General features: G+C 41.9%; 1 protein-coding gene and 1 non-coding gene across 5 annotated transcripts in view; both read left to right on the top strand.

Moving 5' to 3' along the window:
• CKAP5 (cytoskeleton associated protein 5) overlaps positions 1-9,788 on the top strand; it is a 46,498-nt gene extending 36,710 nt beyond the window's left edge. For 2 of the 4 annotated variants that reach the window (XM_028726689.2, XM_028726707.2), the window contains 10 exons: positions 61-181; positions 928-1,107; positions 1,691-1,878; positions 2,574-2,649; positions 3,543-3,731; positions 3,821-3,958; positions 5,212-5,295; positions 6,546-6,702; positions 7,614-7,768; positions 9,085-9,788. In XM_028726689.2, coding sequence (XP_028582522.2) covers positions 61-181; positions 928-1,107; positions 1,691-1,878; positions 2,574-2,649; positions 3,543-3,731; positions 3,821-3,958; positions 5,212-5,295; positions 6,546-6,702; positions 7,614-7,768; positions 9,085-9,333 — 1,537 coding nt within the window. In that variant the 3' untranslated portion in view covers positions 9,334-9,788. The remainder of the gene's footprint in view (positions 1-60; positions 182-927; positions 1,108-1,690; positions 1,879-2,573; positions 2,650-3,542; positions 3,732-3,820; positions 3,959-5,211; positions 5,296-6,545; positions 6,703-7,613; positions 7,769-9,084) is intronic. The other 2 variants (XM_028726698.2, XM_028726717.2) reach the window with 2 other exon arrangements.
• Positions 241-350, top strand: LOC114585623 (small nucleolar RNA SNORD67). The gene has a single exon (XR_003703932.1). It is a non-coding gene; the product is annotated as a small nucleolar RNA SNORD67 (small nucleolar RNA).
• Positions 9,789-11,352: the final 1,564 nt, after the last annotated feature.

An 11,352-nucleotide genomic window follows, 5' to 3' on the forward strand; every position in this document is an offset into this window, starting at 1 on the left:
TTCTAAGTGACTTACTGAATCTACTGCCCTTTAAGCTATAACACTTGTTTCTCCACTCAGGATCCGTGCCGTCTCTCCACACTTTGATGATATGCACAGTAACACAGCTTCCACCATCAACTTTGTCATCTCCCAGGTAGCCAGTGGTGATATCAATACTAGTATCCAAGCTCTAGCACAGGTGAGTGAAGGCCCCTCTGGTTGGCAGCTACATAACACTGATAGGGTCAGCAAGTAACATGCGAGAGTGATGAGTTGCACATTTGGTGGAGCTGAGTGTTGGTGACACAAGTGCCACTCAGAACCTCCCTGGTGACAAAGCCAAGTGCACAGGGGCCATCTGACTCGCTGTTCTCGACGAGAAAGAAAAGAGGGTGTTAGTGCAAAATGTCCTTTTTCCCTCTCCCAGGTGGATGTCTGATGCTTGCTTCAGCAGCACATGTACTAAAAATCTCACTACCATAACATAGGCTGGTTTAAGCTTGATGGGGCCTTGTTGCCTGTTGATGAGATACAGGCAAGATTGGGCAGGCTCATTGCTTGCCTTGCTATGTGTTGCAAGTGATAGAGCAGATTTCATGCATGAAAATGAAACACCAGAATGTTATAGAATCATTGATAGGCTCTTAATTAAGCTTTAGGTAATTAAACTATGGTCTGCCTTACTTGGGTTGTAAAAGTGGGTTTTCTTAGGATGCAAACAGTATGTCTGTTGGTATAGTAGATGACAGGAAACTATATGGAATAATTTCTAGAGTGATGGTCATGTTAGTTTATTGCAGCAAAACCAGAGTTTTATGGCAGTTTATATATTTGTTATACTAAATTATTAGCCTTTAAGGGGCCATAAGACTCTTTATTTTTCATGCTATTCATGGAAATGATACCATTATTAAAAACTTGCTGTACTGTTGGGTTTGTCTGCAGATTGATGAGGTTTTGCGACAAGAGGACAAAGCAGAAGCTATGTCAGGCCACATTGACCAGTTTCTAATAGCTACCTTCATGCAGCTGCGACTCATTTACAATACGCACATGGCTGATGAGAAACTAGACAAGGATGAGATAGTCAAGTTGTACAGTTGCATCATTGGAAACATGATTTCGGTAAGGCTTTTGATCCGGGAAAATGTGGAGGAAGTTTCAGCCAGTAGAACCAATTAATAGGGTCTTTAGTTTAGATTTTGTTGTGCTATACAATTGCCTCTTAAAGTACTGTAACACTTCTGTGCTGCAAACTATTTTGGTATCTAGGTAGTTTACAGCCTTGATCCACTCTGGAGGAACTCCTTTACCTGCAAGTTTCATCCTGCTTTGTGAAAAAGGAGGAAAAGTTGCAGCCATTAAAAAAAATTCTATTATAGAGCTGGGGACCTCTTTGGATTTAACCGGAAAGACACAAGAGCAGTTCTGAAGCATATATGGTTTCTTACGGATACAGATTAAAAGCAAATCCTATGCTGGTGCTAATCCCTAACTTTTATCAGTATTTTTATCATTCTTGGCAATAAAAAGCTTCAGTGAGATGTATGAAAATAGGTTTTTACTTCCCTCAAATCAGTAAAAATGTAGGTTTTTCTCTTGTAACTTCTAGGTAGCAGCAAGAAATGGAGTTTTGGGGTGCTAATCTAGTCTGTAGTGTTTTATCCTGAATATATCCTGGTATCTAACACTTGAATTCCATTGGCAGTTGTTCCAGATTGAAAGCTTGGCCCGGGAGGCCTCTGCAGGAGTGCTGAAGGACTTGATGCATGGCCTCATTACCTTAATGCTGGATTCGAGAGTTGACGATCTAGAGGAAGACCAGCAGGTTATCAAATCAGTCAACCTCTTGGTGGTAAAAGTTCTGGAGAAATCTGATCAAACAAACATATTGAGGTAAATAGATTTTTGCTAAGGGCAAACATCTTAACAAATCCCCCATCACTGCAGCCTTTTACCACAAGACTTAGCATGTGCTACAATTTGAACACCTGCTTGATGGGATATTATTGGTCTTCCTTGTTATAGTTTATTACTGCATTGTCAGATCTTTCTGCAGTTGCTGATCAAGTTACACTAAACCCGGCCAGTCATTTAACCTTGAGGTTTGTTCAGATCTCTGTGCTCTACGGGTACAAATCTGAGATCTGATCCAGTCTTATCTCTAAAAATGCTGAATGATCTCATTCCCTTTATCAGTATTTTGAATAACTTGAGCAGTCTGGACCTCTCTTTAAATCTATTTTAATTTTGATGCTCCAGCAAGTTTTGTTGTATTTATATTGGATTCTCTCCCCACCCCCTTTCATGGTTTTATGTTTTACTTTGTATTTCAGTAGGTTTTTTTTAACTATTTATTGTAAGCCACCCAGAAAGCTTGAAGTTTTAGAACAGCATGCAAATGTAAATAAAAATAAAATTACATTAAATTATAAGATAATAATAATGAAAATGTTGATATTATTCAAGAACTTGCATAGCACTGTGTTAAGAAGCTGAACTGGCCGATCAGTTTGCGTTGTCCCATGTATTTCTGGAGACACTTGTGGAGTTTGTATAGTTAATGCTGCTGCATTTTTTTTTCATCCTAGTGCCCTGCTTGTTCTTCTCCAGGACTGTCTATTAACAACAGCAAGCTCTCCCAAGTTCTCAGAACTAGTAATGAAGGTGTGTATTGTTCTTGTTCTGTTTTTTATTTCAATTTCTTATTGCATAGTGATTGTGTATTAGCAGACTCTCTCATTACACCTATTCATGGTCCTTCTACAAAAAAAGTGTGGTTATTGGCTTTACTAGAAATGACTCTAGCATGAATGTACAACTTAATATTGCTTCATTTGCAAATCACATTAAATCTCAGTTTAAAACTATAATTTGATGTGAATGCAGAGCATGCTTGTTTGTGCTGTTGAAAACTTACTGCTTCTTATCTGCACAGCTTCTGCTCTTGCCATGCTTCTGGGGAACAAGCCATAATCTGACTTGTTGTGGCCTCTGGGCTTGTGGCTTGTCTCTCTCCAGCCAAACAAGAGTACTTGTTCTTTCCTTAATGCCTGTGATTTGTTTGGGAGAAAACAAACTCAGGCTCGGACATCACAACATGTCAGGTTCCCGCATTTACCTAGACATGTGAATGCTCAAAAGCATGAGTGGGGACATCTTCATGGCCATTATGCCCTCCCCCCATTCCCCAACCTTCCCTGCATTGTGTGGGAAGTTTGCAGGGGGCCTCCGCTCACAAGTGCAGGATGAGTCTACTCCTATTTAAGCAAATGCAAGTAGAAGCCCCCTGCAAACTTCCCCACACAATGCAGGGAAGGCTGGGGACTGAGTAGGAGGTTGTAACATTTACAAAGATATTGCAGACAGGACTTGGAGCATGTCTTATGTTTAAAGGGCAGGCACCTGAACAAGCCCATTGTGAAGAAATAATCCATGCGTTGTATCATTTTAAACTCAAAGAACCAAGTTCAGAGATGACATTCTGAGATTACTGTGAGGACTTGCTTTGTCTTAATGTTTATCAAAGAAACCATCTACCTTTCCCCCCTCCCCCACAGTGTTTATGGAGAATGGTAAGACTTCTCCCTGAAACTATCAACACTATCAATCTGGACCGAATCATGTTGGACATCCACATCTTTATGAAGGTCTTTCCAAAAGAGAAACTAAAGCAGTGCAAGAGTGAATTCCCAATACGGACGCTGAAGACTTTGATTCACACCTTGTGCAAGCTGAAGGGACCCAAGGTGAGAGCAAACTGCTTCACCCCAAGGTGCTTATGATCTCTGGAATAACAAAAGGTTTCTTAATTAAAAGGTATCCCACTTCTTCCTAGCTTTTGGATCATCTAACAATGATAGATAACAAGAATGAGTCGGAGTTAGAGGCCCACCTGTGCAAAATGATGAAACACTCCTTGGACCAAACTGGAAGCAAGTCTGACAAAGGCACAGAAAAGGGAGCTTCTCGCACAGTACGTATTCCGTATTTTAAAAAATTGTTAAACATGACACCCAGGTGTGAAGCTCGTTAGTTTACTGAGCACACAACTGGAATCTTTTCTGAATTGTGTCGTGCTTTTACCTCGGACCATTCAGAAGACTGATTAAGCTCTTCAAGTATCTCTGTTCACTTTTAAAGGAAGCAGAATGCAGCATGATCTGCCTGTCTTGCCTTCCTCTTCCCCTTTCATGTGTAGCCAACAGAAGAGAAAGCTGTGTGAAGAGGGAGTGGCTTGCTTCTTGGCATAAACTTTGTCTCCTCTAGAACAGTAACATTGAAATTCAAATCCATACAAACTTGGTGCAGCACAACTGCTAGCAAGTACTAATGTTAAAATGTACATTTTTAATTTAACATTGTTTCATCTTGTGCCTCTTTAATTACAAGGTTAACATCTTATTCTTACTGGTGTGTGCTAATGCTAATGCCCATTGGCCTCTTATTATCTCAGCTGGTTCCCTGAACAGCTGGATGCTAGGACTCCTCACCACCACCACAAGGTTAAAAATGTCCATGTTCTGTCCAGAGGTTCATCTGAAACAGAATGTGGAAACAGTGATTCTCACCACCCCGTATGCATGTATGTATCATAGGTTGTAGATCTTCAGAGCAGGATAGCCAAGAGGTGGAAGAGGGCACATCTGTTTCTTCGCCACAGTACATCTTTAATCCTGCTTGGGGTTGGATTCTCACACAAACCTACAACTGTCCATAAACCTGTATCATTGCATGGTGGTTGATGCAAGTTTTTCCCAGTCCAGTAATCCTGTGCTTCCAGGTCACCTAGTGCAGTGTTTCCCAACCTTGGGCCTCCAGCTGTTTTTGAACTACAATTCCCATCATCCCTGACCACTGGTCCTGCTAGCTAGGGATGATGGGAGTTGTAGTCCAAAAACAGCTGGAGGCCCAAGGTTGGGAAACACTGACCTAGTGCATTCATGGTTGACCAGGTCTTGACTTATACTGCAAGACCTGGTACAGTTCTTGGCTATTGAGCACCATGTCATTGCATAGACTTACTACTTGTTGGTGTTGGAGATTCCTAATTGTGCAAAATATATGGAATCTGCAGCTGACCACTCTTACTCTAATAGCAATAGCAACCAACACCTACTAGTTCAATCAGGACAACTTATCTGCCCTTTATTAAATTTATAGAAATGCTTCAACTGTCTAAACTGTCACCCCTCTATTTTGGTAATATGTCTCAATTTCTTTTTATAGGATGAAAAGACACCAAAGGCCAAAGTGAATGATATTTTAGCAGAGATATTTAAGAAAATTGGGTCTAAAGAAAACACTAAAGAGGTGAGGGCTTTATTACCATGGTGGGAGGTGAAAAATTAGGAACATTGGTACTTATAATGAATTCCCAAAGGGCTCATTTGGGAGTGTTGTCCATCATGAAATAAAGAATATAGTGAATCGGCTTGAATTTGATTCATGAGTCTTAATGAAAACCAGCTATTGGTTGATTAGCAAAGAAGAGTGGATCCTAGATGCACTCTGCATTCCAGCAGGAGGTAATCTTCACGGTAAGTACCAGTCCTCCTTTGCCTGTTGGAGTGGGATTCTTTCCAGATTGGGATATTTTTTTAAAAAGCACTTTGATCACCTGGATGATCTAAATCACTATTCTCTCATGGCCAGAGTACTTTCTGTAGCGCTCCAGTGCTACTATACATAGAGATTGGGACATTTTAATGAGAGGGGTGCTAAGGTGGCAGCTGTTGGAAAGTGCTATGATGCATAGTGCCACAGGGTTACATTGTGCCTTGCATGCCAGTGTGATGTATGCTGGCTGATTCACCTGGCTAAGGGAAAGGTAGATATGATTGTTTCCTCATCTAGATGGGTTAAAGGAGTCAAAATGCTCTGTTGTTGAAAAGCAAATGTGTGTTGTGTGAATGTCATTCTGTGGACTAATTCTAATTACAGTGGTATCTCTGATTAAAAACGTAGTTCGTTCTGGAGGTCCATTCTTAACCTGAAACTGTTCTTAACCTGAGGTACCACTTTAGCTAATGGGGCCTTCCGCTGCCGCCGCATGATTTCTGTTCTCATCCTGAGGTAAAGTTCTTAACCCGAGGTACTACTTCCGGGTTAGCAGAGTCTGTAACCTGAAGCGTTTGTAACCCGAGGTACCACTGTATTGTTGACAGTGCTCTGGATGGTGGTAGATGTTAGGCGTGTATACCAACCACAGGTTTAGGTTCAGACCCTGATACGGCACTTGGGAAAACAACCTGCCTCAATCTGAGGTGCCAAGTCAGTCCAAAACCATTTCAGATTTCCTCGTCCCAGTTAATTATTGGGAAGTAACACACACACACACACACCATTGACAGACATGGATAAAATTTGCTGGCATATAAGCCCCTCCAAAGCAAATAAATCCTGCCAAATTAAAAGCAGTTTGGCCCTGGGCCTTTTGTAGTGGACACCTTCAAACTCTGTTGTGTTTACCAGTTTTGCAGCACACTCACCTTTAACCCTAAAGCTGGTGATGATTTTGTAAACGTGTAACTTTTGAATGACCGAAGCTCTTCTTTCTGCAGGGTCTGGCAGAGCTTTATGAATATAAAAAGAAGTATTCTGATGCAGACATTGAGCCCTTCCTAAAAAACTCCTCACAGTTCTTCCAGAGCTATGTGGAACGAGGTCTCCGACTGATTGAAATGGAAAGGGAGGGCAAAGGGCGCATTCCTTCTACAGGTAACTCCCAGAGCACTGTGACAGCATGGACTAGAGGGAGCCAATGGCTGCCATCCTAATGCAGCTCTCAGGCTTTCTCCAAGTTAGTAATTGACTGTAGGGGGCTTCAGAAATAGTTCACCTGTTCTTTTGTAACTGGTGGTATGAAATATAGGCATGAAATTAAAACATTATAGGGCAATTGCACAATAGTCTCTCACCAAGCGTTTTTCTGTTGGCCTCAGGAGGTAATTGCGTTTAACTTTCCCCCCTAAGAGCTGGTTCCTGGGCTGCGTAGAAGCAAAGAAAATTGTATCTCCCGATCCACAAGCTTCAGATCAGCAAGTCCCACCATCCCATGTTACAATGCAAGAGGGGAAAGCAGCAGCACGAGTCATGGGTCACTTGCGCATTGCCTTTCCTAATTGCTTTGTAACATACGTAAAGGCTTGTTCTCAGCCTTCCTATCCACGAAAACATTAGTAAAAGCAAGTAGTCTGCAAAGTCACAGCTGCTGTGAAGCAACAATGTCACTCCCACTGCAGAAGTAGGCATATTAAAAGACCTCTGAACCAATAAGGACACATCCTGGCATCTGAACTACACGGGGGCCACTGCTGCTTGGCTCATTTTCCTTCACCTCTTAAAAATCATCAGAAACCTCAGACTGCTACATAGGAAGAACCCACATCTTGGCTCTTTCCCATAGCCAGTGTTGCTCCCGTTTCAGGACAGGCAGTTCTGGCAGGAGTAGGAGCCATGCGGTGGACTCATGGTCCAAGGCTTCTGAGGTTATCCCCGGAGCACAGAAAGTGCAGCAGCTCCTACACCACATGGACCCTGAGAAGCATCACAATCCTCAGTTGGTGTCTGCTTGGACTCATTTTTTGTGTTTGTGTTTGTTTTTTGTTTTTGTTTTTTCCATATTCCAGGGGTTTCTCCACAGATGGAGGTATCGTGTATCCCTACTCCCACCAATACAGTCCCTTCATCTATAGGAAATGCCAATGGGGAAGAGGTGGGGCCTTCCGTCTACTTGGAAAGGCTAAAAATCCTCAGGCAACGATGTGGCCTTGACAATGCAAAGGTATTCTCTCGATTTACGTATGCGGCAGTGTCTGTGTTTCAGCATCCTCTCTCTTTCTCTAGTCTTTGGTGAATCCTTTTCTCTCATGGCATGTTTGCTCTTGGGGCAGAAGGCTTGACACATCTTTGCTTGCAGACTACTTGCTTTCGCTAGACTCCTTGGGGCAGCCAGTTGGGACAGGAAGCTACTTCAGGCGCTGCACAGAACTGAGGAAAGACAAAGCACGAGTGATATCACTTGAGCTGCTGTTTTCCCTGTAGCATAGGAGGGGCTTGCTGATCTTGCTTTTCATGAAACCATTGAGCCTCTTGGGTGATCAATTCTGAAGTTCATTGATCTCTCAACCAATGATACACATTTTTCTTTGTATGTAGTGCATGAACTGTCTGATAGGGGAAGGTCTAATGTATTTTTGCCTCCAAAGCTCTAAACGTCAGGCTTTTGCACTACTGCTTATTGTTCTATGAGTGTGTGTAGGCTTGGCGTACTATCATATCAGCATAGATGGGCAAGCCTGTGCATAGGCTGCACTTGAAAGAATGGTTTTGTGGCAATAAAGTATTTGATTTGCAAAAAAATAAATAATAATAATGTGTAAAGGTTACAGAATTAATCAGTGCATATTGAGCTGTGACAACTAATGAAATTGTAAAGAAACATACTGTTTATATGGGGCAGAGATGCTAGAACATTAATGCCTGATAAATCACTGGAGAAACTGACCCAGGACCACATCTAGATAAACTTTGGAACAGTGTTCAGTGGTTCCTTAGATGTGTGAACCATCTAGAAGCTCCAGTTGAGCACTTTCTAATGAGAGTGGGGGAAATGGAAGCTAACAAGTTGTGACCTGATTTCTCACACTGTCTTTGAATTGTTAAGATGTTTTTGGTTCAGTCACAAAGGTATTGTTAGACGATTGTTTCTACAAAGACTGGCTCCCTCTCAGAATGGAATAGCATCAAAGCTTCAGCTTTGTGTCTGATGTGGACTCAAACAAATGCCATGTGTTAATTTATTATGCATCAAGCGCGCTTGAGCAAATTCCTTTCCAGCTGACAGATGCTGTATGTGGTGAAAACGCAATTGGTGGAGGAGCAAGCCAAGATGCTGAATCGTTCACTTTAGCAATCCCATAATCAGGATTGCACTATAAGCACGGGAGTATGAACCCACTCATTATTCTAAACCCGTAAAAGGATCAGCACACCACCTTTTTTTGAATGGTTTCCAAATAGCAAGCAGAACAGAAAATGCTCTGGTATTGATAATTTTTGCTTTAGAACAAGTGTTTTGAGCATTGTTTCTGTCCACAGCAGGAAGACAGAGCACCCCTGACCTCCCAGCTGTCCAAGCCATCAGTCCCTACAGTTGCATCCTCCACAGATATGCTCCACAGTAAGCTTTCACAGCTCCGTGAGTCACGGGAACAATACCAGCACATCGATCTGGACTCCAATCAGACCCACTCTTCTGGCATTGGAACCACCACTTCCTCCTCTGCAGCATCCAATATTGATGACTTGAAAAAAAGACTGGAGAGAATAAAAAGCAGCCGCAAGTGAAATTGCATCAGACAGCGTGGCTGTTGAAGAGCTGTCCATCTTTAGTTTACTAAACTAGAAGTCTTCATAGTTAAGTGGCCTCATGTAGGCCTTCTGTATACAAACTGGTTTATGTGTATAATACAGCAGATCTTGGAGGAGGATCCAAGTCATTGTGGCACAAGTCTTTGTACATACTTTGCTTCTCTGTGAGCATTTATTGACCGTAGAAGACTGTCTGTATTAGTTTTAGTGTACAGAGCTGTAAACAACCATTCTCTTCAATCCAGTTTCTCATAACTTTATTTGTAAAGTTGTCTTCTCTTTCTTAGCTCTTAGCTCTTAGAAGCTCTTCAGTGGTTTTCCTTTTATTTTTAACAACTTCTTCTCCATATAATCCTTGAACAGTTTCTGTACGGACGCATGGCATGACTTAACTAAGTGTCTTTTTGTAAATAAAGTTTGCATTAACTCTCTCTGGGAGCAGCAGTGGCTGTTGGTGAGAAATGTCCATCCATGTTCTTAGTTACAAGTGACTCAGCATTTCTAGTTGTCTGTGAGCTGCTGTCTAAACCTTCACAGCAGATTTACTTTCATGGAGAAGCTGAGACACTAACATTGCAAGCATGCTTCAGGTTGAAGAAATCTTTGATTTCTATTGAGAGCACTGTTAGTCTTACCATGGCTTCCAGAATAGCATGGGGCAGAGGCAGAACATTTCACCCCCTAAAAAACCACTTTCCAAGCCCTTCTCTGTATTTTAATCTAGTTAGCCTACAAGTGCTAGAATGCTCAGGTTCCTTTTAAGGATTTAGTTTCATCCATTCTGAGAACTGGTTTTTTTGACATGGTGGATGATCAGTATCCTACACTAAAGACATGTTGGCCTTTCCTCATATGTCAGTTGCTATACATGCTGGAGCCCAGAATATTTCAATGTGCTAATTTGCTCTTAGATATATTTTTAGCTCTGCTGTCAGCCTGAAAGTTTTGTAGTAAATGTATGATCAGTGATTGCTGCTAGTGGTTGAGAACATAGTCTTGGGGACACTGTTTCCAAAATACATGTGTTCTCAGAAGGTGAATTATACTGTGGCAGTTGACAGTCACGTGGATGTGGTTGTGGGGAATTGTTCTGGAGGACTTGCTGCTTTTATGTATGGGTTATGCATTTGTGTGCCTCTTACAATCTGAGACTCAGAACTGCTATAGCACACAGTTGTTGGAGTAATTTCTAGGTTAATCTTCCCTCCTCTGCCCCTGCCTTGGATATTCTGACATAAGTGGCATTGCACCGGCTTTAACGTGCTCCCAGAAATACCAGCTCTTTCCTGTGGCTGACAGAGATTTAATTTCATTTGCATTTCTTCGTGCTTGTTAGACGTTGATTAAATAGCATTTACTATTCACCATAGTTTAGTGTTGCATCAAATCAAACTGGTTGTCTTTATAAACTTTGTTGGTCATTGTGTACACATTATGATGTGTATGCTGATTTGGAAGCGATGCCCATAAGAGGGCGCATCCCAGAGTGTGCATTATTTGCCTTCTGGGAGGACTCTGCACACGTCCCATTTTTAACTTGCAGTTTTTTTCAGTGGATGCCACTTCATATTGAATCAGCTGCCTTAGCTAGGGCTATGAAAGATTGAATCAGCACCTGTCAGCCACATCATTCTATAGCACTTTGGTGTGCCTTGCAGTGGTGCAAAATGCATACAGTTTGTGGGGCTCTGAGTTGCTGCTTGTGCACATCTAGCGATCGCCTCCTCTTGTAGCTGATGCCCTGTTCCTTACTCTTATGTTGGAGCTCACACTGGTATAGTAAGTGCAAGGAACGGAGAGGTAATGGTCATTAGAAATACAATTTGCAGGGTGTGTGTATGCGTGTCATTAGTGAGATTTGAAAATGCAATGAAGTCTCTGGCAAACTTTGTTTTCTCTAAAAAGATGCTCTCCCCACCACTAGGTGTGGCTTTAGTTTTGATACATTCTCCCCTTTCAGTGCTGGTTTCAGAAATGCCCTATTTAAGCCACGTT

Source organism: Podarcis muralis, chromosome 1, assembly GCF_964188315.1.
Source record: "Podarcis muralis chromosome 1, rPodMur119.hap1.1, whole genome shotgun sequence".
Taxonomy (NCBI): domain Eukaryota; kingdom Metazoa; phylum Chordata; class Lepidosauria; order Squamata; family Lacertidae; genus Podarcis; species Podarcis muralis.